The 27,737-nt window shown below is 41.0% G+C and overlaps 1 protein-coding gene across 10 annotated transcripts in view; it reads left to right on the top strand.

The window, feature by feature from the left end:
• FER1L5 (fer-1 like family member 5) overlaps nt 1-27,737 on the top strand; it is a 363,329-nt gene that overhangs the window by 306,723 nt on the left and 28,869 nt on the right. For all 10 annotated transcript variants that reach the window (XR_004539782.1, XM_033947691.1, XM_033947688.1 and 7 more), the window contains 2 exons: nt 439-534; nt 4,582-4,723. Coding sequence is in view for 9 of the 10 variants with exons in the window: in XM_033947691.1 (XP_033803582.1) it covers nt 439-534; nt 4,582-4,723 (238 nt within the window). In the remaining variant the exon portion in view is untranslated. The remainder of the gene's footprint in view (nt 1-438; nt 535-4,581; nt 4,724-27,737) is intronic.

Raw genomic sequence — 27,737 nt, forward strand, 5'->3', positions numbered from 1 at the left:
TCCTGGAATGGTGCCATTTCCTAGAACCACAGTATAGTGTTCAGATGCTGCTGCATAATTGGGAATGCTGTCCTTCATAACCATGAAATGTTCATGTCCCAGAATTCATGTGTGGTGCTAGGTGCATGTCTGCTGAAGGTTCCGACAGACTCCCCAGGTACTAAAAACCATTTTGGTACTGTGCAGAACTCTTAAGTGCTCAGAATTTCTTTGGGTGCTCTGGATTCCCTTGAGTGCTGACTATTTGTTCTAAATTTACCTGTAATGACATTGAAGGATGATATTAAGGAGTCCTCAGGTTACACTTTTTAAGTTATTTTGAATTACTGTGCAATGTTATGTATGTGTTATTTTTATGTATGTTATCTTGGAAACCGCTGAGACTCCAGGCGGTATATACATTTTTTAAATAAATAAATATTGTATATCTTTTGGCAGGTATGAGCTGCGTTGTATTGTCTGGAACACAAAGGATGTAGATTTGAAAGACATTACTCTCACTGGGATACAGATGAGTGATATATATGTAAAAGGGTAAGATTGGATTAGATTAAACTACTATATAGTCGTGCTGAATACAAGGTTGTTGTTTCTAACCTTTACAAAGTACCAAATAATAAAATTCCTTCCTTAAATATATGGATAATGTGCTCCATATTTGTGAGCCCACTCAAAAAAAAAGACAAACTAAGCTTCAGTATATGAGCTTGTACATGAGATCTGAATGTCCTGCATACCTATATGCCTCACCTCTGACCTGTTCCTTGGTTCTATCATTAGACTTTACCCAAATCAGTTCAAATGGACTGATCCAGTCCTGGTTTTTCCATTGTGTGTATGGAGATATTTCCCTAAAAAATTTAGGCTACATCTCTGTGGTTGTAAAAGGGTACAATTAAGACTGGATCAAGTTTCAAATTTATTGTGTATTTGATTAATCGCTTACTCAAATTTCTACTACTGGTACTACAACTCATTGCTGACCTTTGACACAGCTCTATCACCATACCTTACCTCTCTGCTTTAGCCCACTTCTTCAGTCTGCCTCATTCTTGATACGCCACACTCTTCATCTTGTTCTTAATATGGCACTTTATTACTAACTTGCCATATACCTCTGCTGATGTCCCTCTGTAGCACTTCCTGTAGTACTAATATTCACACCCTGCACACTCTTACTTATGTACCATGCAGGGGCGGCCCTATAATGAGGTCAACTGAGGCGATGGCCTCAGGCGGCAATGTTGAGGAAGCGGCATCTTGCTGCCAGCCAGCCTACCTGCTGGTTGGCTCTCTCTGCCACTCCCCTTCCCGGCATCAAGTTTCAAGTTTATTTAAATTTGATGATTCGCTTATTACAATCTAAGCGAGTAACATTAAAAGAAAAAATATAAAACATACAACATTAAAATATAGATTGTACTGCATTAAAAGGGGGTATTCGACAGACTGACAATACGGACTGACTAAGATACGTTGGGGAAGAACAAAAGGGGATAAAAGTTACAAAGTGTTGTTTCCCAGAGGGAAGAGAGAGAGTATCTGGAGGGGGGGAAAAACATTTGGATTAGGGTTTGATAAATAAAAAGAACTGTTTTTGGATGTTGAAGGTTAAGGAAAAGTGAATAAAAGAGGTATTTTAGAGATTAAAATGGGTTTTAAAAAGAAAAGTTTTTAGATTGGTTTTAAATAAATTAAGGTCTTTAATTTCTCTAATATATAAGGGAAGAGTATTCCAGGTGAGGGGGGCCATGACTGAAAAGATGTCATGACGTCTGGTCCCTATGATTTTTAGAGAAGGGACCATTAGCAGCCCTTGTGTATCCGATTCGAAGTATATGGAACTAGAAGCCGATCTATGAATTGTGGTTCATTGGTGATTAATGTTTTAAATACTAATAGTGCTATTTTATATGTTATTCGTTGGTTAATGGGCAGCCAGTGTGATTCTATTAAAAAAGGTGTTTGCATGATCATATTTCTTTCCATTATGAATTATTTTAATTGCAATATTTTGGATTATTTGTAGGCGTTTTTTTTCCTTTTGAGTGATATTTAACAGAAGTGAATTGCAATAGTCTGGTTTGGATATAACGAGGGAGTGTATTAAGATATTTAAGGATTGCGGTTCTAAGTACTTAGACATTGAACGGATTAAACGTAGACGATAAAAACAGCATTTAACTAAGTTGTTGACGTGTTCTTGGTAAGAAAATTTGTCGTCGATAATTACTCCTAATAACTTAAGTGAAGTAACTAATTCAATAATTGTATTGTCTATTAAAAAAGGAGTTGATAATTTTAGTCCCTGTTTTGATGGGAAGAGTAGAGCCTTAGTCTTTGATATATTTAAAGCTAATTTGTTTTGTGTGAGCCAGTTTTTGATTTTTTCTAATTTTTGATTGATTTGAATTATTTCGTTAAGGTTTTCGGGGTTGAATGGGTGTATTAGTTGTATATCGTCAGCGTAGGCATAAGTGGTGAAACCTATAGATTGACTGAGACTAAGTAAAGGTAAGAGAAAGATATTAAACAACAAAGGGGACAGAATTGAGCCTTGAGGGATTCCGTAATTGTGTGAAAAAGGTTTGGAGTTTGCATTATTGAAATGTACCGTCGAAGACCGGTCAAATAGAAAAGAGGTGAACCACTGTAGTGCTAAGTCGCTGACGCCTATAGATAGAAGCCTGTCTAAAAGAAGAGAATGGTCAATGGTATCGAATGCTGCCTAGAGATTAAGGGAGAAAAGAATGACTGAGTTGTGATGATCGAGATTATAGATAATGTTGGTGGTGAGACCAATTAATGAATATTCAGTACTGTGATTTTTCCTGAAACCGGCATCTAATGTTTTTACCCTTCTCCACCCAATCGGCATTTTTCCCATTCCACCTCCTCTTCTCAACCCCCCCTCCCCAGCAGCTACCTTCAATTTGTCGTAAAAGTTGCTGGACAGTGGTAGCGATTCACAGAACTACCCTGCTGCCAGTCCTGGCATCCTCTCTCCGCTGCGGCCTGCCCCAGCAGAAATAGGAAGTCATCAGAGAGGGAGGGCTGCAGTGGAGAGAAGACACCGGGATCAGCAGTAGGGTAGCTCTGTGAATCGCTACCACCACCCAGCAACTTTTACAACAAATTGAAGGTAGATGCAGGGCCCCCCCCCTGCTTTCCATTGTCACCCTTCTCCCCCTCAATTGGCATTTTTCTCATTCCATCCCCCCCAATGGAATGAGAAAAATGCCAATTGAGGGGGAGAAGGGTGACAACGGAAAACCTAATAATTGGGGCAGCCCTTGTCCCACCCCCATTATGGATGCTCGGGAGGGGGGGGTGCGGCGGCTTATCCCTCACCTCAGGCAGCAGATTGCCTTGAGCCGCTCCTGGTACCATGACCCTAACTTGAAGCTGATCTAGTACTGATACACACACGCAATTCTACCAGTACAACTCAGACCTACCCTAACATAAACACTAGCTCTATACATACACACAGACACAACTCTATCAAATAGTGACTGATTTATAGAATATTAACATAACAGGTCAGAGATGTGCCCTGGCCATAGAACTGGGTAAATTATCACATCTAAATATAGAAGGTAGGTGCATAACTTATTTTATTACACACATAAACATGTGCTCCATTCAGACTCCACTTGTGTAAATGCCTATCTTCCACTTAAGCACTCTAAAGTACATGCGTAATTATCGTATATTGCCTAAGCTGCTTATTTGTCATTTTTGCACGTATGCACATACATTTACAGGAAACCATTGGTATGTTATAATTTATGCACTCATATATGACTCCTAAGTGTAGGCCACGTGTGGCCACAAGTGTAAATGTTTAGAATACTAACATATATGCATATATGTAAGCACTTATGTGCATTTATGTTAGCATACCACCTAAGCACTATTCTTTTAATATCTACTTATTTTAAATAGTGAGTATTTGCAAGGGAATTTACACGGGGGCAGAGGATAGGATGGACATAGGTGGGGTTCCCACTCACATGCATAGCTCATAGAATACTGTAAGTCATGCATGGCCCTGTCACACTTATGTGTTTGCACGTACACCAGCTCTGTGGCTGGCGTAACCCTGAATGCCTGCATATTAGTATTCTATGCTACTGTAGTATTCTGTAATGGAACAAAGTGTCTAGATTTCTTTCTAGAATAGGCTCCAGTTATAGGATTGCCCTCCTATGCACAAATCGGCCAAAGCACTTAATTCCTGACTTGCAGCATGTCATGCTATTCCAGCACTGAGTTATAGAAACAGTTCTGTCACACATGTCAGTCTACCTGTAGCACTCTTTTCTATTCTAGTACAGAGACTCACGCACAGCTTTGCCAATGTACTTTGATCCTGATATTCTGGTAAGCCACAAGCTTTCTTCCAAAGCATCTCAGAGCTGTACTAATCCCTCCTCTTATTATACTAGATGATAAATGGTATATCAAGTGTTAAATAAACTTGGAAAACTTGGAATTCTAGAATAAGATAGCACAGGCAGCACTGGAATGACAGATATGTTAGATTGGAATAGCCTTTTATTCTATGTCCTGATGCAGGTGGATAGAAGGTATGGAGGAGGATAAGCAGCAGACAGATATACACTATCAGTCCCTGGGAGGAGAAGGAAATTTCAATTGGAGGTTTGTCTTTAGCTTTGACTACCTGCCAATGGAGCAGCTCTGTGTTCTCAGTAAAAGGGTGAGTCTCATTATCTTTCAGATATCCTGTCTGGACATGCTACCATATAAAATTTGTGCAACCACATTATTGGTTTTCAATATGTTATAATTCTATACCTAAGAACAATCCACAGATTTGTTATTTATACTTTTAAGATACCATCGAATGGTGAACCAAGCCAACACAAATGTTTTGACACAGACTACTTGCCTCAGAGTAACTGTAATCCTAAATCTTCACAAAGAAGTATATTTTTTTCTTTTTCATATATAATAACTGCAGTCTTTCTAAAGACAGCTGCATTTATTGCTTGATTTATAAACACAAATTCCAGTGCAAAAGGTGAGAATTCGAGACAAATGGATTATCTCACAAAGTCACAATGGCTATGAGCCATCTGCAGAAGGAATCCACTCTGGATTTTTTCTCTGACTCTCCTCTACTTCACTAGAGTTCTACTGCCACCTGTAGTTTTTCTCTTCTGCATGTGAGCCTGAAGGAGTGTTTCTGTTCTGCTCTCCCCTTTTTCTTATTTTCTTCTGTGTTTTTCTACCCTTTTCAGGGTTTTCTTTGTGCAAGGAGTGTTTTCTTCTGCTCTGCCTATGTAGAGAAGTAGAAGACTCTGGTCTACAACCGATCCCTGGTGGTACCTGTTAGTCAGCCTGCATTTGTTTCTTTAGAGCTCAGGGCCATCCCCACTTTTTTCTAGGCTAGGCATCCTTTGGAGGCTCAGTGGTGTTTTGCAGGTTGCCAGCTTTGTTATCGTTTCCACTCTTTCCCTTAGCGCGTCTGTCAGTCCTCGGGGGTGGAGGTATGGTCAGGCACTGTGTCTGACTGGCTACCCAAATATCAGCATCAAAGAAGTATTCCCAGCATGAGGCAGTGATTTTCTGATTCCAGCTACTGTAAGAGAGCTGAGGCATGCTGCAGCACATTTCCAACACAGGTCACAGTGAGTAAGGTTGTCACAGCCTGTGAGGTGGATCGGGAGGGGGGGGGTCTGAATTTCACTGTTTAGAGGATTGTGTATGTACCCTGTGTTCGCCTACCTGAAAAATACTAAAATTGCCATTTTTATACTTTGCTTAAAGTGGAAAAATATCGCGATTTTGGCATGAATTTCTTAATGGCAGCCATCTTGGATTTTTAATTATCTTTTTCAAAAGCTCCCTGCACTTCCAAAACTGCATTTGTTGCTTCAAATCTTGTTGGAATGGAGTCATTGGAATCTTCTGCTTCAAATCCTTGCCAGGATTCTGCAAATTTAGCACCTGTAGAGCGACCTTGCACCATATGCCTTGTGTTGCGCCCGGGAGAGGCGGCAGCACTATGCTTAACCTCTCCTCTGTCTAAGCAGGCGGCTAACCCATTGGGGTGGCCATTTCTTTTTTCAGGGCTTGGCAAGGCTGAAAGTTCCACACGAATGGATGCGGATGCCCTATAGCCCAAGAAATACAAGGTCAAGTCATCTAAGGGTAACTCTACCACCAGGCTCCAGAGGCCTTCTTAGAATTTATGAAATTCTTGTGGAATTCCTTTCAGGATAGCCGTGCTTCTCCTACACAATCCTGCTCCACCTTGGACTTGTCTTTCAAAGGTCTTCCCTCTTTAGGCACATCCTCTTCTCAGTCAGCTACTGTTCCTGAGTTAACTGAACCTGATTTGGGTGATGCTGATGCTGATGATCAGCTTGCAGACCCCTTGATTTCCAGGAACGCTCTTCCCTTGGCGGGGGACTCGGAACAGTACAGTATACCAGATCTTTAGATCCTTCTCTGGCTTTAGAACCTGAGGATGATCCCACAGTTCTGCATTTATTTAAGTCTGCTACTTTACCTAATCTCATATCAGAGACTCTGCAGGAGTTGAATTTAGTCTCTCAGCTGGCTTCTTCTACCTCCTCCTCTCTCCTTTGTGTAGTACGAGCTCAATCTTCCGCTTTTCCCTGGCTACCAGATGAGCATTCTTATCTCAGAGCAATGGGATTCTGAGGAAGGCACTCTACAGATGGCGAGGGCTATGTCCTGTTTGTACCCTATGCAGCTCAGTGCCAGCTGCTTCTTGGTAAGCCTGAAGTGGACTCTTTGGTTGTGCAGGTGACTAGTGCACCTCCCTTTCCAGTGAGGGTGGCATGGTGCTCAAAGACATGCAGGACCGCCATGTGGATGTGGTTCTCAAGAGACTCTCTGAAGCAGCAGTTTTGGGAGTCAAAGCTGCCTTTGCATCGTCCTTTGTCAGGCACTCTTGCTTGTTCAGTCTGTGCACTCTGGAGAGTGAGGTTGTAGACGACCCCCCCCCCCCCTCCTCAGCTTGTTTTGACCAGAGTAGATTATGTTGCTGACACCCTGCATGACCTTATGTGGGTCCTGGGTAAGGTTTCAGCATATTTGATTTCTGCTCACAGAATGCTCTGGTTTAGACAGTGGGCTGGTGATTCCATCTCTAAGGCTACTCTTGCTAGGCTTCCCTTTAAAGGGCTATTATTATTTGGCAAGGGCTCATGTTTTCTGTAGTGGTCTGTCACCCTAAGTTTCTGCCTGACAGCAGACTCAGAAGCTCTAGAGGTTCGGGGAGCTCTAATTTTCATGTTTCCAGGCATTTTCACCCACATTCTACTCCACATCTCAGAGATTTTCCCAGTGCTACAGACAGAGGGTCTCAGGCTCCAGGTATAGCCAGCCTTCCGTTCAGCTCCCTCTGACAAAAAGGAGCAATGATGCCAGGCTGAGGGAAGTCTGTATACATATTAGTAGCAGACTCTCAGCGTTCATACAGGCGTTCATCTGATCAGTGAGTTCTGGATATTATTCGGTCCAGCTGCAAGCTGGAATTTGCCTAGCCTCTGACATATTGGTTTATGGTCTCTCCCATGGGGTGCCCAGATAAGGCGGTTGAAGTGCAAGCCACTGTACAAAGATTGTTGGATATTCAGGCCATAGAATAGGTGCCGCCTGAAAACTCAGGCTTGGGCAGATACTCTATATACTTTATTGTGCCAAAAAAAGGCTCAGACGATTAGAGACCAATCCTGGATCTTATGCATGAGAATGCAGCGCTCAAGATCCTGTGCTTTCGCATGGAGACAGTGTGGTCTGTCATAGTAGCAGTGGTCCTGGGAGAGTTCCTTGCTTCTCTGGATCTTGCAGAGGCTTATTTACATATTCCAATTTATCAGGCACACTGGAAATTCCTCCGGTTTCCTGTTCTGGAAAATCCTTACCAGTTCTCAGCTCTGCCTTTTGACTTGGCAACGGTGCCTTATACCTTCACCAAGATGATGGTGGTTGTGGCAGCTCACTTGAGGAAGATGGGGCTGCAGGTATACCCGTACTTGGCTGATCAGAGCCCCCTCATTGGCTAAAGGTTGGTGCACAGTGAATCAGGTGGTCCATGTCCTAGAAGACCTGGTTTGGCTTGTGAATTAAAGGAAAAACAATTTGACCCCGACATAGTACATGGAATATCTAGGGATCTTGTTTGACATGGCAGCTAGCTGAGTTTATCTTTCAGAGGCATGCATTCAAAAGCTATGCTCTCAGATTTCTTGTTTTCTGGACAAAGCAGCTCCATCTTTGTGGGATTATCTCCAAGTCCTGGGGTCCACGGCTGACTCCATAGATGTGATCCTTTGAGTAAGATTGCATATACATCCTCTACAACACACATTGCTCTCTCACTGGGCTCCACAAATGGAAGTGTTGTACACAGCTCTTCCTTGGACTCTGGAGACCCGGACCAGCATGAATTTGGTAGCTCCTGCCGCAGTCCCTCTCCAGGGGTATGCTGCTGCGGTTTGTGTTTTGGGTGGTTGTGATGACAGATGCCACTCTCCATGGCTGGGGAGCCCATTGCAAACATTTTCCCATTCAGGGTCAAAGGACATGGTCAATCAACTGATTGGAACTGTGGGCAATTCACTTGGCTCTGGTGATATTGTAGATGACTCTGAAGGGCCAAGTGGTCCAAGTCTTCTCCAACAATTTGACAGCGTTAATTACCAGGGAGGAACCAAGAATGCTTCCGCCTGCTCTTTCTGTAGGCGGCACGTATCTCCAGGCCCTTTCAGCAGCACATGTGGTGAGAGTCGACAATGTATAAGCAGACTTCCTCAGCAGACAGACCTTGGATCCGAGCAAGTGGGCACTGTCCTTGGATCCGAGCCCAGACCATTGTGGGGTCGGCCTCACTTAGACCTACTGGCCCTTCCTCTGTCTGCCCCTTGCCTTGTGTCCTACATTCCCTTCCCTGGAGCTCCACCCTCCTTTGATGAAGTGCTTGGGAGCTCTTAAAACCTCCTTCTTCTGGAGTGTTTCTTGTGTAAAACTCGCTAGTGGTGATGTGATCAGTGTTCCCTCTAAGCGGGCGGGTGTTGTGAGCAAACTTTTTTCACTGTGAGCTAAAAATATCGGGCGCCAGCAAGTTATGAGCCAAATAAATATGTTGCTTTCTACCACAGAACTTCCTTACGTTTGTATGGAATCTATCCCCTTTCAACTTTAGAGAGTGCCCTCTCGTTCTCCCTGCCTTAGCTACTAAGTCTATTCCCTTCAGTACCTTGAATGTTTCTATCATGTCCCCTCTCAATCTCCTCTGCTCAAGGGAGAAGAGGCCCAGTTTCTCTAATCTTTCGCTGTACGGCAACTCCTCCAGCCCCTTAACCATTTTAGTTGCTCTTCTCTGGATCCTTTCGAGTAGTACCGTGTCCTTCTTAAAGTACCAGTGCTGGACGCAGTACTCCAGGTGAGGGCGTACCATGGCCCGGTACAGCAGCATGATAACCTTCTCTGTCTCTTCAGTCCAGCATCTGCCCCTTCCATTCACTGTCTGTCTTTCCCTGCCATCTCTCCTCCTGCCCCCCCCCACCCCCCAATTTGGTCTAGCATCCATCATCTTCCTTCTGTTCCCCTCATGGTCTGGCATCTCTATCCTTCCCTCCCCCCTGTGGTTTTTAGCATATCTCTCTTCTCATTTCCTCCACTCAGATCTGATCATTCTCTGCTCTCTCTTCCCTTTTCTTCTCTGGTCTTCCTTCTCTATTTTCTGCCTCCATCTAAATTAAATTCTTTCTTACTATTTAGTCCCGTTTCCCTCTTTTCACTGTGTCTACACACAGCTTGTCACCCCTTTCCCTCACCCCTCCATTATCTTACTATTTTCTTCCCCCTTTATTTATCTCCTCCTTCCATCCAGTATGTGTTCTTTCCCCACTTCCATTCAGCATCTGCTCTCCCTTCTCAACTGACATCCATCTGCCTTCTGCTCTCTCTCCCTTCTTCTCACTTCCATCATCTGTCCCCTTCTCTCTCTCTCTCATCTCCTCCATTCCATCATCTGCCCCTTCTCTCTCTCTCTCCCCCCCCCAACTTCCATCATCTGCCCCCCTTCCCCTCACCTTTGTGGGTCACTTTCTTTCCCCTGAGGGTGGCTCATGTCACAGGGGAAGTTTTGGCCGAGCAGAACCGCTTGATTGACAGTGGAACTTACTTGATTGATGTCGATGCTGGGGCCCGTTGCCGTTTGAAGGAAAAAAAAAAAAAGGTGGAAAAAAGGAACCTGTAAAGGCGAGAGGAAGGGAAACCTCCAGGACAGCTGCTTTTTGCCCTCCTTCAGCGGCCCAAGAGTTCAGACCAGCAGCGGCAGCTCTGTATGCTTTTAACTTCGGCACAGAGCTGCCCCTAATCAATAGTTTAGCGCGGTTTCATGAGGCAGCCTCGGGGCCTTTGATAGCCGGCCCGCTTCGATGATGCGATGTGGGCCGGCCTAGCAAAGGCCCCGAGGCTGCCTTATGAAACCGCGCTAAACTATTGATTAGGGGCAGCTCTGTGCCGAAGTTAAAAGCATACACAGCTGCCGCTGCTGGTCTGGAGGTGCGGAGACAAGGCAGGAGGCAAACGCGGTGGAAGGCAGGAGTCCCGGCGAAGGCAGGAGTCCCGGCACAGCGACTGCAACAGGAAGTTGCAAGTCAGCTGACGCCGGCCTTTCGTTGCGGCGGGGACCGAATCCTTCGCGGACCGGCAAGATTTTGTTTGCGGACCGGCGGTTGAAGAATTGTGCTCTACACTGTGTGCGCTGTGACGAGAAACTTGTGCGCTGCGAGGTAATATTTTGTGCGCAAGCGCACCCCAGCGCAGCTTAGCGGGAACACTGGATGTGATGCAATTACATTACAATTTAATAATTACAATTAAATGCATTAGATGTTATAATTACAGACAGATGTTTCAATAGGTTTCCCCTTCAATTCACACCGACACAGAGGTTAAACATTTTTTGTATTTATTTGTTGCAACTTCAATAACAATGAGGGTGAAAAAAGCTAAATAGGTATGTCCAACAATTGTTATCAGATGTTGTTTAAACACAGTAAATTAAAATATAAATGACTGGCAAAACTAATTTACCATTTACATGTGATGAAATTTACATTGCTTATACCATTTTAGTTAGTGATAATATTCAAACCTCAAACAAATATGTCATGCCTTTCAACTTAGTACTAACTGTTCCAGGATTTCTACAACCATAGGTAAGTATTTGACTAGCTGACTCATAAAACCAGAGAGTATTTCTTAGTCCCAAAGTTAAATAAAATACAAAAAGTGTATATATGTGCACACACAAAAATAAAGCACTTTCTTGTATTGGGTACTGCTGAGTTGTCCTGCCACTTGTCTGGAGCCAGCAGCTCCTCTGAAGATCCAGATAGTTGCTACTATCCTATCTGTAAACAAATGAAAGGAAGCAAAACCCTAACGTCCTTGGATGAATGCAGCCTAAAGTCATTGTCTTCTTAGGCTAAGGCCATGTATTTCTAACTAAATGTGCAAAAGAACAGATAATTCTTTTATCCCTAAGTTGACCATCTCAAAAAAAAAGATGCTCTTGATATAAAATCAGCTTACAAAGTTTCAACACACTTATTCACACAATATCTGAGCCACCTCAGCTTTATCTGTATATCCAAATATTTTTGATTCAGAAATAATGAAACTATTCAGTAAAAACCTCACAGTCTCACAGCTTCCTCACACAGAACCTAATAATATATCAAGAATACTGACTGGAAACAGCTCTGCACCATAGAACTTCTTAGAATTCTGAGACAAGAGATCACTCTTAAGGCTTAGACCTTCAGTTCTCAAAAAAACATTTAGCTTTCAAAAATAGTTTCAGATTCTCCAAGCGTCACACAACTGTATACACTGGTCAAAGTCTCAGAAATCTGAAAAGTCTGCAGGGATTTACTCCAACACTGCAGCAGAAAAACAGCTGAGTACTAAATCAAATACAAAACATTTGATTCAAACACCAATAACATTAGGCATTCTGAGTTGAACCAGTGGTCATACACAGTGAAGAATAAAATTTTTTTTTTATTTCCCAGTACTTATTACATCTTTTTAGCAACAGGAGTCACAAAAATCCAGTTTAAATTCTGAAACACACTTTAAAAGTTCTTTCCTTTGGGGCGCTAGCGAGCCGGTGAAGAGATGGCAGCATAACTTTTGAGCTCCAGCTACACCATTACAGAATCATTAATTAACCCTCTTTTTGACGATAAATTTTGGTGTATTTTTCTTGCGAGGATCTTTAATAAAGATATGGCAACTTCCAAAGTTGGAAAAAGGCACAAGCCTGACCCACCGTCTCCCAAAAAATCAGCTGAAGATGCCAAAGACGAGCAAGGATCCCAGAACATCATGGCGGAGCTTAAAGCATTGAGATCCATGCTTGCTGATGTGGGAATCGACGTTACTGAAATCAAATCCGAATTAGCTGACATGCGAGAAGATGTTACTCAATTTCAGCAGCGACTCCAGGCTATCGAGGATAAACAATCAATCCAACAGACCACTATTAAAGAACTTCAGGTACAAGTTAAAAAAATTGCTAATTTGGAGCGTGAGCTTGAGGATGCAAACCTCCGCTCTCGGCGAAATAACATAAGAATTTTGGGAGTACCGGAAGGGACAGAGTCAACAGATATGATTAAGTATTTGGAAACTTTTATTCCGAAAATACTGGATATTAAATTTGACAAACTGCTAGAAATTGATAGGGCACATCGGGTCCCTTCACATAAGCTAACCAATGCCCGATACCCGCGCCCGATTGTGCTCCGTCTGCTAAGATATAGTCAAATTCCTGAAATAATGGCAAGAGCAAGAGTAAAGTCGCCTCTGAAGCTTGATGGGTACTCTATTTTATTTGTACCGGATCTCAGCAAGAAAACTGCACAGCTACGGAAACAGATGTTAGCCTACCGGCCTAAATTAAAAGAGCTAAATGCAAAATACGGGATGATGTACCCAGCAAGGATGAGGGTAACACTTAATAACAGCACTAAAGATTTTACGGAACCGACTGCACTAGCGGATTTCATTGAGGAAATGAGCCCTTCAACTATAGATGCAGTATGACTGAAATAACTGAAGTTCCTTTCTTCCTATACGTTTACTGTTATTCACAGAACGAGTGTCCTGTTTAAGACAATGGTGGAGTTTACAATATTATATTCGGTGTCAGCGACTGTGAGAATATACTACTGGTGATGAGGACAAGTCTTATGCATTATAGAAGAACTTTCTCATTTTCTATTAATGGAGATTTGCTTTCTGTTATTTCAAAGAATTAATCCAACAAATATGGCGTTACCTTCTTCTTCTTGAAGTGGATACATGTGTCAAGTGGCGCGAAACTTTCGCGCCTTGCAGCGGTAGCGTCATCATGACAACAGGAAAGACTGCAGTAAAGCGTCGCATACTTTGCTGCTTAATCCTCGATAGCAAACCCTGAATGAAAGTTTGGAATCCTGATACAGACTCATAAGTGTGATCACTGTTTTCCTAATTTCTAACAGTGCCTGCATTCACTTGTGTCCCCTGTTTCAACAATCGGATGGACAGCACTACTATTTACGGGTCATCTAATCCAGTGATTCCCAACCCTGTCCTGGAGGAACACCAGGCCAATCGGGTTTTCAGGCTAGCCCTTATGAATATGCATGAGAGAGATTTGCATATGATGGAAGTGATAAGCATGCAAATTTGCTTCATGCATATTCATTAGGGCTAGCCTGAAAACCCAATTGGCCTGGTGTTCCTCCAGGACAGGGTTGGGAACCACTGATCTAATCCACTGTTTATTAGTTGTTACAAAGATTTGCAGATAGCTAACATGAGTGTAGTCGATTAGCGACAAATAGAGATTTTTTTTTTTAATCTCTGTTATCTATTGCTACATCGGCGAGGTTTAAAGCTCGTTTTTTCTTACTAGTTTTATTTGCAGTTTATTATTAGTTAGAATTTGTCACACGCTACAGCGCTAGGGGTATTATTATCACAGGTCATTTCATTGTATATAAGATTACATGTCACTCACCCTTTTAGCACAATGTCAAATGCATTATTGTGAATGATGACATAGCTCAGATACTATTGGATTACTTTACAGCTCACTTTTCACCATTTATTTCATACGTTACTCTATTGGCTAACTTATTACCATATATACAATTACATACAATTGCATTGAACTGATGTAATAAGTTTATTCGGTTCATGCTATACTACACTACTCTAAAATTGACATTTACTTCAGTATACATCACTTACTTGGTTAAATCATTGTTATACATACATTCACATACACTTGCATTGAATTGATGTTATAAGTTTATTCGGTTCATGCTCTACTATTTAAAAAAAAAAAAAAATTTTGACATCTCATATATCATACATCACTTTTTTGATTTCATCATTGCCACACACTCAACTACACACACCAGCATTGACTCAATGTTATAAGTTTATTCGGTTCATACTTCATTGTTCTAAAAATTGACAGTTCCCATGTCATACATCACTCCATTGTTTAAATTATTACTATATGAACATCACATACACTTGCAGAGAACTACTATTATAAAACTATATGATTCATCCTTTACTGTTTTGTAAACTGTCATTTATCATATTATACAATACTCTCTTGATTGAATCATTGCTATACATATAATTACATACACCTGCATGGAACTGATGTTATGAGATGATTCGGTGCATGATTTACTGCTCTGAAAATTGTTACTTCTTGTATTATATATCACATCCTTAGTTAAATCATTACCATACATACAACCATTTACATCTGCATTGAACTGATGTTATAAGTTTCTTCGGTTCTTGCTCTACAGTTCTATAAATGGACATTTCTTAAATGGTACATTACTCTTTTGGATAAATAGTTGATACACATACATTCACATACTCTTACGTTGTACTGATGTTATAAGTTTATTCGGTTCATGCTCCACTGTCCTGAAAATTGACATCTCCAATATTGCACACCATACCCTTGGTTGTATCACTGCTATGCATTCACACACATACACTTACAGGGACCTGATGTTATAATTCTATATGGTTCATGTTGCATTATCCGGAAATCTACCATTATCTGTATTATACATCAATCCATGGATCAAACTGATGCCGTATATACAACCATTTACACTTGCATTGAACTGATGTTATAAGTTTATTCGGCTCATGCTTCACAGTTCTATAACCTATTATCTTTTAAAATATATATCACTTCCTTGGTTAAACCATAGTTATCTACACAACCACATACACTTGCATTGTACTGATGTCATAAGTTATTTGGCTCATGATTCACTGACTTGTAAATTGGCATTTCCTAAATTATATATCACTCTTTTGGTTAATCACTACAATACATACAATAGCACCCATGAACAATGAATTGATGTTATAAGTTTATTCAGTTCCTGTCTCACTGTTCTGATCATTGTCATCCCTATATTATATATCACCTCCTTGATTAAATTATTGCTATACATACATTCACAAGTGATCAGATTGGGAAGGTGCTATAGGATTTCTTGGTTCATACTACAATAGTTTGTAGTATGTTTATATACTATGCAACACTTCCTTGGTTACAACATCACTATACATACAACCATATATACTTATATTGGGAAAAAAATATATATATACAGTGGTGCCTCACACAACGAACTTAATTCGTTCCAGGAGCAAGTTTGTTATGCGAAAAGTTCGTTATGTGAAACGCGTTAAGCGCAGTGACTAACGACTGCCTGCAGTGCCTGCGCAGAAGGATGCAATACATCGGCAGCGATCGTGGAAGCTCGGGCGACTTCGTTGTGTGAAACGAAGTTCGTTGTATGAATCATGACATGAAGTTCGTTGTGTGCAGCGTTCGCTGTGCGAGGCGTTCTTTATGCGAGGCACCACTGTATATATCATACGCTTATTTAGTTCATACTTCACTGTCTTAAAAATTGCCATTTGCTATACTACACATTGCTCTTGTGGTCAAATCATTGATATATATACAATTACACACAATAGCATTGAATTGATGTCATAAGTTTATTCGGTTCATGCTTCACTGTTTTGAATATCACCACTTCCTATATTATACATCACTCCCTGGGCTAAATCATTGCACTACCTATAACTACAAACAATTGACTTGGAATGATATTATAAGATTATTTGGTTCATGCTCCACCGATTTGTGAATTGTCATCTTATACACTTTACATCAATTCTGGTTAGATGGACTCATTCAGTGGTTAACATAATATTGCATATACTTACATTGATCAGATGTTATAGGTTTATTTTGATCATGATACCCAGATCTAGACTGTCACAGTACAGTTCAGCTTCTGTATCTGTTGTATTGGCATACACGCTTCCGTAGATAGTTGTAATGACCAACCATTATTGGTTTATTCTGCTCATGAAATAATGTTATGGAACATGGCAGTTCACGTCACTGCATGCAATATTACATATTATTAATGTGTCTATGTCATAGATACACATGATTTCACAGACACGTGCATTAGACTGATATCATAGGTTTTCTATGTTCATTCTATACTGTACTGAAATTTCATAGCTTATCTCAATATGCATAAGAGGGGAGACTGACGATGTCCTAATCTAACTATTCTTATGAGTTTGATTTCTACGTTATACATATATATTTGAATACTTTTATAATATATTGCTGACTGGAGAGTACATGTTGCGGTTCGTTAACCACCATATGTCTTACTAATTATTGTATTGACACTGCTCTCTTTCTATTATGCTTTAATATAGAGGTTAATGATAAGATCTTATTTCATAATTTGTAGCTGGGAGAGGTTGTGCTGCTTCTCACCTGTTCGCTTCCCATAGATATATACATACCATATTTTCGTCCGTTCCTCTGTTATGGGGACGCAAGTATGGTATCTTGGTACAGACGTGGTTTACTTATGTGATACATATTACTTAGTGTCGGGGCTTGGTTGGGTTCACGGGGGCTACAGCGGCCTAAAAAAACATGTACTTTCATTCCTATGTCATTGAAACTACTTTCCCTGAATGTAAAAGGGTTTAATAATCCAATTAAGAGAGAGAAAATTCTCACCTATGCTTCTCGCAAATCCCTGGATGTTCTTCTATTTCAAGAAACGCATTTAACAGATATTGAAAGTCAAAAATTAAAAGTTCCGTGGGCAAATGATGTTTATTATTCACCAGCGGTAAATAAGAAGAATGGTACCGCAATGATGATTAGGTCGTGTCAAAATCTAAAAATTCTTGCCCATAAAAATGATTTGGAGGGTAGATGGAATATGGTAAAGATTCAAGTGGTAAACTATACTATTGTTATATTCAATATTTATGCCTCTAACATTGATGACCCGTTATTCTTTGATACTCTTACTTCACTAGCTCTGGCAGAGCATGCACAAGCATATGTTATAGCTGGTGATTTCAATTTAGCCTTGGAACCTTCACTTGATCGGAAATCTACTGTACCCTATAGAATTACAAAGGCTTGGCATAGCTTACACAATATGTTGTCTCAACTAAACTTAATAGATTCTTGGAGATTTCTGCACCAAATGGAGCTGCAGTACTCTTTCTATTCACCCCCCTTAACTCCTACTCTCAAATAGATTATTTCCTCATAAGTAAGTGTTTAGCTTCATGCTTATCAAATGCATTGATTAATGAGATATCGATTTCAGATCACGCTGCTAGAGAACTACACTTGGATAATCTATTACCTAGACAGACTTCCTGCACATGGAGATTTAATAATGCATTGCTTGAGGACCCGCAGTTCACCCCATATATAAGGACTGCCTTAATTGATTATTTTGAGTTAAACACTACTGACCAGGTTGACAGGGTTACATTATGGGATGCATGCAAAGCATATATCAGAGGCTGTATAATTGCCTATCAAGCAAGAATTAAAAAGAACACCCAACAATCCCTTATTGATCAAACATCAGATATTAAAAATTTGGAGATATTACACCAATCGAATCCAACTAATATGCAGCTTTTACAACAACTTCGGGAACACAGATTAAAATATAACTTAACATTGAGTACTCAAGCGAGGAACACGTTATTCATGCAATCCACATCCTATCATAGTTCAAATAATAGAAGCGGACACCTATTAGCTCAGTATTTGAAGATGCGCGAGGAGAAATCCTATATTTATGCTATCTTAGATGAAGCTGGTAATAAATATACTGACCCAAAACAAATTATTCAACATTTCAAAGTATTTTATGACTCTTTATACTCTACAGCAGTGTTCTTCAACCTTTTTACACCCGTGGACCGGCAGAAATAAAAGAATTATTTTGTGGACCGGCAAACTACTAAGACCGAAATAAAAAAACACATTTTCGCCTGTCTCCACAAGCTCGGTCCCCACAAACCATCTGATCCCATCTGCACAAGCCTCAGTTATGATTTTATATTGAACGTATTTTATTAAAGTATAAAAAGAAACAATATTCTGTACAATTGTCATTTTATAAATATAAATATTCAAAGCAAGGACCAACAAAACCCCTGTCTCCCCTCCCCTTCACATATATCCCCTCTACTATCAAGAAAACTGAACAAGCCAAATTATTACAGAATGCTACACAGAAATATCATGCTAACAGAATACTGCAGTCACACGATAGGAATAGTGTTAGGCTTTGCAGTCCCCAGTTATGTCTCTAGCAGGATATATATTTCAAATCTGATATATTGTAATGACAAAATAGAAATAAAATGATTTTTTTCTACCTTTTGTGGTCTCTGCTTTCATCTTCTTTCCACTCTTCCTTCCAGCGTCTGCCCGTTCCATCCACTGTCTGGCCTCTCCTCCTTCCATATGTATATGACTTCTTTCTATGCCCCTCTCTCCTTTCCATCCAGCCTATGCCTCCTCTCTCCTTTTTACATCATTCATTCCAGCTTCACTGCTTTCTTCATTTTTATCTCTCCTACACCAGATCTAGCATATTTATCCCTCTCTCATTTCTCTGCTGACCCCCTTTCCAGCATCAATCTCTCTCTACTTTCTCATTCCTGTCTCTCCCCTTTCCCTCCTCTAATCTCCCTGCCAGCTGTTTCCTTCCTTTTTTCCTTCTCCCTTCCCTCCTCCTCCCTATCCAACAGTGCTCTCTTCCCATCCCTTTCCCTCTTCCCCTCCCAGCAGCATCTCTCTTTCTACCTCCAGGTGCAGTAGCAGCTCTCCCTTTATCCAGCAGCTTCCCAGCTTCCAACAGTGGCTTCCTCTCCTTCCAGCAGCTCTCAGTACTTGCCTGCAGCAGTGATTTCCTTAGGCAGCCTTGGGTCGTTGCTGCCTCTGAGGAAGGGGAAGTTGCCAAAGTGAATCACTGCCCTGGTAAGTACAGAGCTGCTAGGAGAGGAGACAGCCACTGTTGAAGGCTCCCTGCACATTCGCGACCCCACCCCCCCCGGCAAAAACAGCTTTGCACCGCAGGCCCTGCCGCCCAAGACGAGCCGGAGGCCCCTATCCGCCGCATCCTGCACGTGGGCAGAATCTCAGCACAGACACTGCTGATGGCCCCAATCCACACGCTGCCCCCCACCGCGCACGCTGACCATCTCCCTTCTAATTGCAGCTTCCCCGCGGCCCTCTCGGCGACTCGGTCGGGGCAGCGATCAAGACAGGCTGCCGACATCGGGACCTTCCCTCTCTGAGTCCCGCCTATTTTGTTTCAACTTCCTGTTTCCGCATAGGCGAGACTCGGAGGGAATGGCTGACGTCAGCAGCCTGTCTTGATCGCCCGAGGCTGGGAGGAACTGAAGATTTCCCCGAACATCACCAGGGCAGGAAATTTAACAGCGTTCATCTTGCCGGTCCTGCGCGGACCGGCAGGAATTTTCAGCGGACCGGCACCGGTCCGCGGACCGGCGGTTGAAGAACTGTGCTCTACAGAATTGTCCCATTCTGACTCGAAAGAATTTTTGAAGCCCCTACTTCAAAGACCACAATTAAACTCAGAAGATAACATTTCTTTAGAAGTAGAGATCACGGACCATGACATTACAGCGTCTCTGTCTTTAATGGCTAGGAAAAAATCCCCGGATCCAGATGGATACACGGTTGAATTTTATTCTACCTTTCAAGACATTTTAGCACCTCAGTTGTGTCAACTGTTTAACTACTATTCTACTACAGGTGATATTAGGGGAACTTTTACAGAAGCGTCCATAATCGTTTTACCCAAGCCAGGAAAGGATCCGCTGAAAATACAGAATTTTTTTTTTTAAATTTATTTATTTATAAATTTCAAAATTTTTAACAAAAGAATCCTCTTGTTACAGTAAATCAGAAAAAATACGTACAAGAAAATTATCCATTTGCTACACAACATAATCCAGAAATTCTTAATAACATAAGTAACAAAAGTAAAAAATAATTCAATGTTGTGAATAAATTATCCTTTCTTAGACCACAATGACCTCCTAACAAAGCAAGATTTTACAGAGAAAAGGAGTTCTCAACCAATGTAACTAATTAAAAGGAAAAAGGCTTAACATGTTTCAAACCAGTCTAATAAAATGAAATTACAGCCATCACACTTAGGTAAACTTTGTAGTGTCCAAGAAGTTACGGAGCTGCTCCGGCATAAAGTAAACATATTTAGTCCCAGCATATCTAATCAAGCACTTACAGGGATAACTTAACAAGAAAGTAGCTCCCAATTTTATTGTTTCTTCTCTCATATTTAAAAATAACTTCCTGCGTTCCTGAGTAGATTTTGTCACATCAGGAAAAATCCATATTTTTTCTCTCAAAAAAAGATTTTGGGAGAAACGAAAAAAAGTTTTCATAATCATTTTTAAGTCTTGTTCAAAGACCAATGAGACTAGGAGAGTACCACGGTATTGAATCTCTTCCTGTGAAGTTTCTAAAATCCCAGTGATATCTTTTAAATCCAATTCCTGTGGTTTATCTGACTGTTTGTCAGTGTTATTTTCTGGTCTTCTAGGAAGATAATATATCTTATTTATAGGTGGAATCAATTCTTGAGGAATTTTAAGATTTTCTGTAAGGTATCGTTTGAAAACTTCAATTGGTGAAGAAACAGAAAGTTTAGGAAAATTTAATACCCTTAAATTTAATCTTCTATTGAAGTTTTCCAATTGCTCTATTTTGTTCTGAATGACAGTTCTGTCCTTAACCATATTAGCAGATATAGCTTGTAATGAAGATATTTCTTTATTTACTTGATCAAATTTCCTCGTTGTTTCTTGCTGGTTATTTTGAACTAGATTAGATAAGTCATCAAGTTTACTCACAACTTTAGAAGTATCGTTTGCTGATTTAGTAGCTGCAGCTTCGAGCCTCTGAAACACTTTCCAAATGTTGTTCAGAGTCACTTCTGAGGAGTCGGTTCCCTCCGCTCCTAAGATCGATGTTGACTCGGTGTCCTGGGCTGCGTGATCACCCCCACCGCTAGAAAGCATCGAGCTACTCAGGTTCTCAGCAATCTCACGCTCCTCGCAGACCAGCGCCGGATTCGGTGGTAGTCTGGCTGCTTGGGGGGAGAGTGATGTTTCAAATCCCATGGCTCCGGCGTCTCCATCCGTCGGTGCTGCAGCGGGTAAGTTCCCCCCACCAAAAACGACCGATGAGCTCGTGAGAAACCGGTCCATCTGCAATTGCCCAAGCTTGGCGGGGTCAGCTCGGAGAATGCCCTTGCGCTTACTATGAGGCATATTAAAGAATAAATTTTAAAAGAAATGTGCTAGTAGGAAATATGCGAGTAAGAAGCAAGGCAAGACGGAGCTCCAGCTCTCACAGCGTCATGCCGCCGCCGCCATCTTGCTTCTGAAAATACAGAATTATAGACCACTCTCCCTAATTAATGTAGACGCTAAAATATATGCTAAAATATTGGCTAATAGAATTCAAAAAGTACTACCTGTACTGATAGGTAAAGAACAGAATGGGTTCATGCAAGGTAGACTTGCCAATGATAACACCAGATTATTCACCTCAATTATTCAAATTGCCCAGCATTCATCTCATCCTTACCTGGCTTTGGCGTTAGATGCTGAAAAAGCATTCGATCGAGTTGAGTGGGATTTTCTATTTCAGACACTGTCTTGGTTTGGATTCTCTGATAAATTTATATCAATGATTTGGTTGTTATACACTAGGCCTTCCACTACTGTTAGAATAAATGGTTTAATTTTGGAAATGTTTTACCCCAACCGCGGTACTCATCAGGGATGCCCATTATCCCCGTTATTATTTAATTTGGCGCTGGAGCCTCTTCTCATCTACATTCATCAATCTCCAGAAATAACGGGTGTTTGCTGTGGATCAATTGAACTTAAACTGTCTGCGTATGCGGATGACGTGTTAATTTACACTGATCCTGACTCGTCAAATTTGTTGCGCTTGATAAGTTCTTATTCCCAATATTCTGGGTACAAACTTAATACCTCTAAGACAGAATTGCTTCCACTTAATAAACACGTATTGCAGCATACTATCGCGGACCATAACTTTCAGTGGACTCAAAAGAAACTTAAATATTTGGGTATACATTTCGGATCCACAATAGAAGATACAATAAAATTTGCAATAGAAGATATAGTGCACATGATTACTACGCTCACTGCTAGGTGGAGTCCCTTAAATCTATCATGGTGGGGTCGAATGGAAACAATCAAGATGATGATAGCTCCAAAAATTTTATACTCTCTTAATATGTTACCAATTTTGTTTCCCCCATCATTCTATAAAAAAGTAGACCAATTACTGACTAAGTTTCTTTGGAATAATAAGACTCCCAGAATAGCACTAAACAGATTAAAATTACTCAAATGTGAAGGTGGTACTAATTTCCCTAATTTTTTGGAATATCATTATGCCTTTCTACTCAGACAAGGTGCTAAATGGATTTTACACAATGCTAATGGGATGTCTGTTAGTAATTGGATAGCACTCGATGTAGAGACATATAAATGGACGTCACTTCCATCACTGGCTTTCGTTTCATCTTCAGGATTTTTGACCCATAAAGACTATGTTTTAGAGGCCACTAAAGCTGCTATTCATACAATGGATAAACTATTACCTCATAAATGGAACAATTCACTCCATATCTCAATTTGGAACAACCCCCTTATACAAATTCAGAATACTACAGTAAATTGGAAACGCTGGAAATCGGCAGGTATACAAACTTTAGGACATCTGTATGATGGAAGCAATTGGATACCTTATGATATATTAAGAACTCGATATTGTCTTCCCCGTCCACATTTTTTCAGTGGCTGCAACTTAAACACGCTTTTCGTGACCTTATACGTAATAAAACAGACAAATGGGAAGACCCTGACCTTCTGAGCTATTGTATAACATTTACCTTTAAGAAAAAGGAAGCTTCTAACTGGTATAAACTGATTCAATCGTACAGATTAACTTCCCAACATTCCACTCAATCCAAATGGAGAGAAGAATTAGGGATACCCATAGGTGAAGTAGATTGGACTCAAATGTGGACTGTGATCTATAAGATGACCAGTTCGGCAGCATTATACCAGACCTTTTTCTTTTTGATTTATCGAGCTTTTTGGACACCAAGCAAACTTTCGAAATTACAAAAAGAACAGATTGATGGAATATGTTGGTCCTGTAAACTTTCCATAGGGACGTTACAACATATGATTTATGATTGCCCCTTATTACATGATTATTGGCAATCAGTGTGGACACAAATTTGCTCTTTTCTAGAGATTAAGGAACAATTGTCATATCCGAAATTACTTATTAGCTTAACTAGTTTACATACGTCAATTCCTCTCGATAAAGTTCCATCACTTCAGTTTCTTTTATTAGTTGCACTGCGCATCATACTCACTAGCTGGAAAGACTTTACCAATATATCCCACATTGAATGGTGGAACACGGTATGTCTCTATGCCAAATACGAAAGAGTGGCTGCTACTCGGAGGGGATTCATATCTAGATTTGAAAAAATGTGGGCATCATTACTTACATATACGGAGTATAGGATGTGAGTCATGGGCTGCTGTGGCCCCTGTGGATCTAACAATACTAAGGACCCTAATAATCACATTGGTGACAATGTTAATGCTGCTGTGGCTACTGTGATACCATGATTGTAATGTTACTATGCTGGTTATTACTCCTCAAACTAGCCCCTGAGATGACATATACAGCATTATACGTAGAATTTGATTGCACATTCACTACCACGTCTGACCAGTACTATTAGTTCTGGTTTTGTTAGATGTTCCTATTACTTCATTATTATTATGATTATACATTGTGGCATGAATGTCAACACACATGCTTTTTGTTCTCACTGTCAGAGATATTGTTATTCGTGCCCTTGGATGTATATTTTAAAATACTAATAAAGATGATTGAACTTAAAAAAAAAAAAAAAGTTCTTTCCTTTGAAATATAACAAATCTCAATACATCATGAGAACTAGCAGATATCAGATAATTTCTTGACCCACAACTCAAACTCAGCTGCATCTTCCTTCATATCCTTTTGATTACACACCTCAGCTCCATAGCCCATGAGCAAGTTTAATTTGCAGCATTTCTCATGAAATCAAAACATTTACTGTAAATATTATTTCAAAAAATATTCATTCCTTCCACATACACACAAACTCCAGAACTACACATCATTTCCTCACCAACTATAGTACTTGTGCTGCCTTAGAGGGGTATAATAAAAAAATACATCTAAGTCTGTTTTGGGCCAAAGTCACTAATCGCTCAGAGTCGGACATGTCAAAAGTCCATTCTCGAAAAATACATCCAAACTATTTTTTTTCGAGAATCGTCTACTTTTATGTCCAGTCGTTTGATCGTCCAGACTGCTAAGTCGCCTGTCTTTATACCCCATTCTCATCCAAAAATGTGTTCAAGTCAATAACACCTAGAACAAGACCTTTTGGACATGGGCGGGGTCAGCAAAGTAATGGACTGGACACCCAGACATGGTAACAGAGTAGTGGGGCACCTTACAGGGCACTGCTGTAAACGTCACAAAAAGGGTGCCACATAAACATCTCACCACAACTCCCTAGTTTTCGAAAGTTTGAAGAATCTGTCCCTCTCTACGTTCTCTATGCCCTTCATGATCTTGTAGGTCTCTGTCATATCCCCTCTAAGTCTCAGCTTCTCCAGGGAAAAGAGCCCCAGTTTCTCCAATCTTTCAGCATATGAAAGGTTTCCCATACCTTTTATCAAACGTGTCGCTCTCTTCTGAACCCTCTCGAGTATCACCATATCCTTCTTTAGGTACGGCGACCAATATTGGACGCAGTACTCCAGATGCGGGCGCACCATCGCCCGATACAACGGCAGGATAACCTCTTTTGTTCTGGTTGTAATACCCTTCTTGATTATACCTAGCATTCTATTCACTTTCTTAGCGGCCGCTGCCACTTTGCCGATGGCTTCATTGTCTTGTCCACTATTACCCCCAAGTCCCTTTCTTGGGTACTCTCACTCAATGACAGCCCTCCCATCGTGTAGCTGTACCTCTGGTTTCTGTTTCCTACTTGCAAAACTTTACATTTCTCTACATTAAACTTCATCTACCATCTCGTCGCCCGCTCCCCTAGTTTGTTCAAGTCCCTTTGTAAATCTTCGCAGTCTTCTTTAGTCCTAGCCCCATTAAATAGTTTGGTGTCATCTGTGAATTTTATTACTTCACACTTCATCCCTGTTTCTAGATAATTTATAAATACATTGAATAGCAGCGGTCCAAGCACTGACCCCTGCGGAACACCACTCGTGACCCTCCTCCAATCCGAGTAGTGGCACTTCACTCCTACCCTCTGCTTACTACCTGCCAACCAATTCTTGATCTATCTGTGTACATCTCCTTCCACCCCATGGTTCTTCAGTTTCCGAAGTAGGCGTTTATGGGGTACCTTGTCAAAGGCTTTTTGGAAGTCTTATACGATGTCTATGGGGTCCCCTTTGTCCATCCGTTTGTTAATTCCTTCGAAGAAGTGCAATAAGTTTGTCAGGCACGATCTTCCCTTGCAGAAGCCATGTTGGCTTGTTATCATAAGCCAACATCTTTTATCTTTTATCAGCGCTTCTGCCATTTTCCCCGGAACCGAGGTCAGACTTACTGTAGTTCCCCGGGTCACCTCTTGATCCCTTTTTAAAGATGGGCGTAACATTGGCTATCTTCCAATCGTCCGGGATCACGCCTGTTTCAGGGATAGATTACAGACTTGCTGTAGTAGTTCCGCTATTTCCTCCTTTAGTTCTTTCAGTACCCTAAGATGGATTCCGTCCGGGCCCGGTGATTTGTCAGATTTTAATTTTTCTATCCACCTGTGTACGTCTTCGAGGCTTACTTCCATGGATGTTAATTTTTCTGCTTGGTCTCCTTTGAAGATTTGTTCGGGTTCCAGTATGTTGGATGTGTCCTCTTTTGTAAATACTGACGAAAAGAACATGTTTAGTCTTTCCGCCATTTCTTTCTCCTCCTTCACCACTCCCTTCCTATCTCCGACATCCAGCGGTCCCACCTCCTCCCTAGCCAGCTGCTTCCCTTTAACATATCTGAAGAACGTTTTGAAATTTCGTGCTTCCCTGGCTAGCCTCTCTTCATATTCTCTTTTTGTTTTTCTAACCACGAGGTGACATTCTTTTTGATACGTCCTGTGTTCTTTCCAGTTCTCCTCGGTTTTGCTCTTTTTCCATTTCTTGAATGAATTCTTATCGCCTATTGCTTTCTTCACTTCTTTAGTTATCCACGCCAGGTCTTTTGTTCAGCTCTTTTTGCACCCTTTTCTGAATTTGGTGATATACAGATTTTGCACCTCGCAAATGAGGGGAAAAGTCATTTAAAGTACGAAGGCAGTGATTTATTAATCAAAATATAGAACACCGACTGGGCTGGCCGATCAACAAAGAAGCGACTGCTGGGGACCAGTCGCTCACGTCCTTTCCGACTGTTGCCCTGCAAAAGTTTCTTTAATACTGACCAATAATGCTGTTTCCCATGCATCAAAATCTCAAATCACAAGCAACAAATATGCCTTTAAAAAAAAATTAGTTTTGTCTTTCCAACTGCAGCTATAGTGTCTTCCTTTTATATCCGTGATCAATATTTTCTTGCCCCTTTAACACACTTCCTGGCTGCCGCCATGCTCTCTACCCCGACTCTTCTCTTGCCGCCCTGCTCTCTGCCACAACTCTCCTCTTGCCATCCCACTCTCTGCCCCAACTCTCCTTCTTGCCCTTCCCTGCAGTGCGAGCCCATGGCTTTAACCCGTGGGTTTAAAGCGGGTTAAAACCACGAGCTTGCGAAGTAGTAAAAAAAGTTTCCAGCTCTGTAAGCATGCAAAGATCATCTACAGGCAAAGAAGATGGTCTGCACATACATTAGGATCGCTCTCTAGTGATCCGTGTAGTTGGTGGGGGGGCGTGCCTCTGATCGGCCTACTTTGCATGTGGGCGCGTTGAGAATCAGTTGCCCTTAGCCCTTACTTTTTCTTCCTGTTACATTTGTTTCTCAATGGGCCCAACACCCACCTCTCCACAACAAATGTTTACATATAACACAGTATGATATTATAAAATAAAACAATAAAAAAGCAATAAAGCTGGTGAAAATACTAGAC

Source organism: Geotrypetes seraphini, chromosome 6 (assembly GCF_902459505.1).
Source record: "Geotrypetes seraphini chromosome 6, aGeoSer1.1, whole genome shotgun sequence".
In the NCBI taxonomy this organism is placed as follows: domain Eukaryota; kingdom Metazoa; phylum Chordata; class Amphibia; order Gymnophiona; family Dermophiidae; genus Geotrypetes; species Geotrypetes seraphini.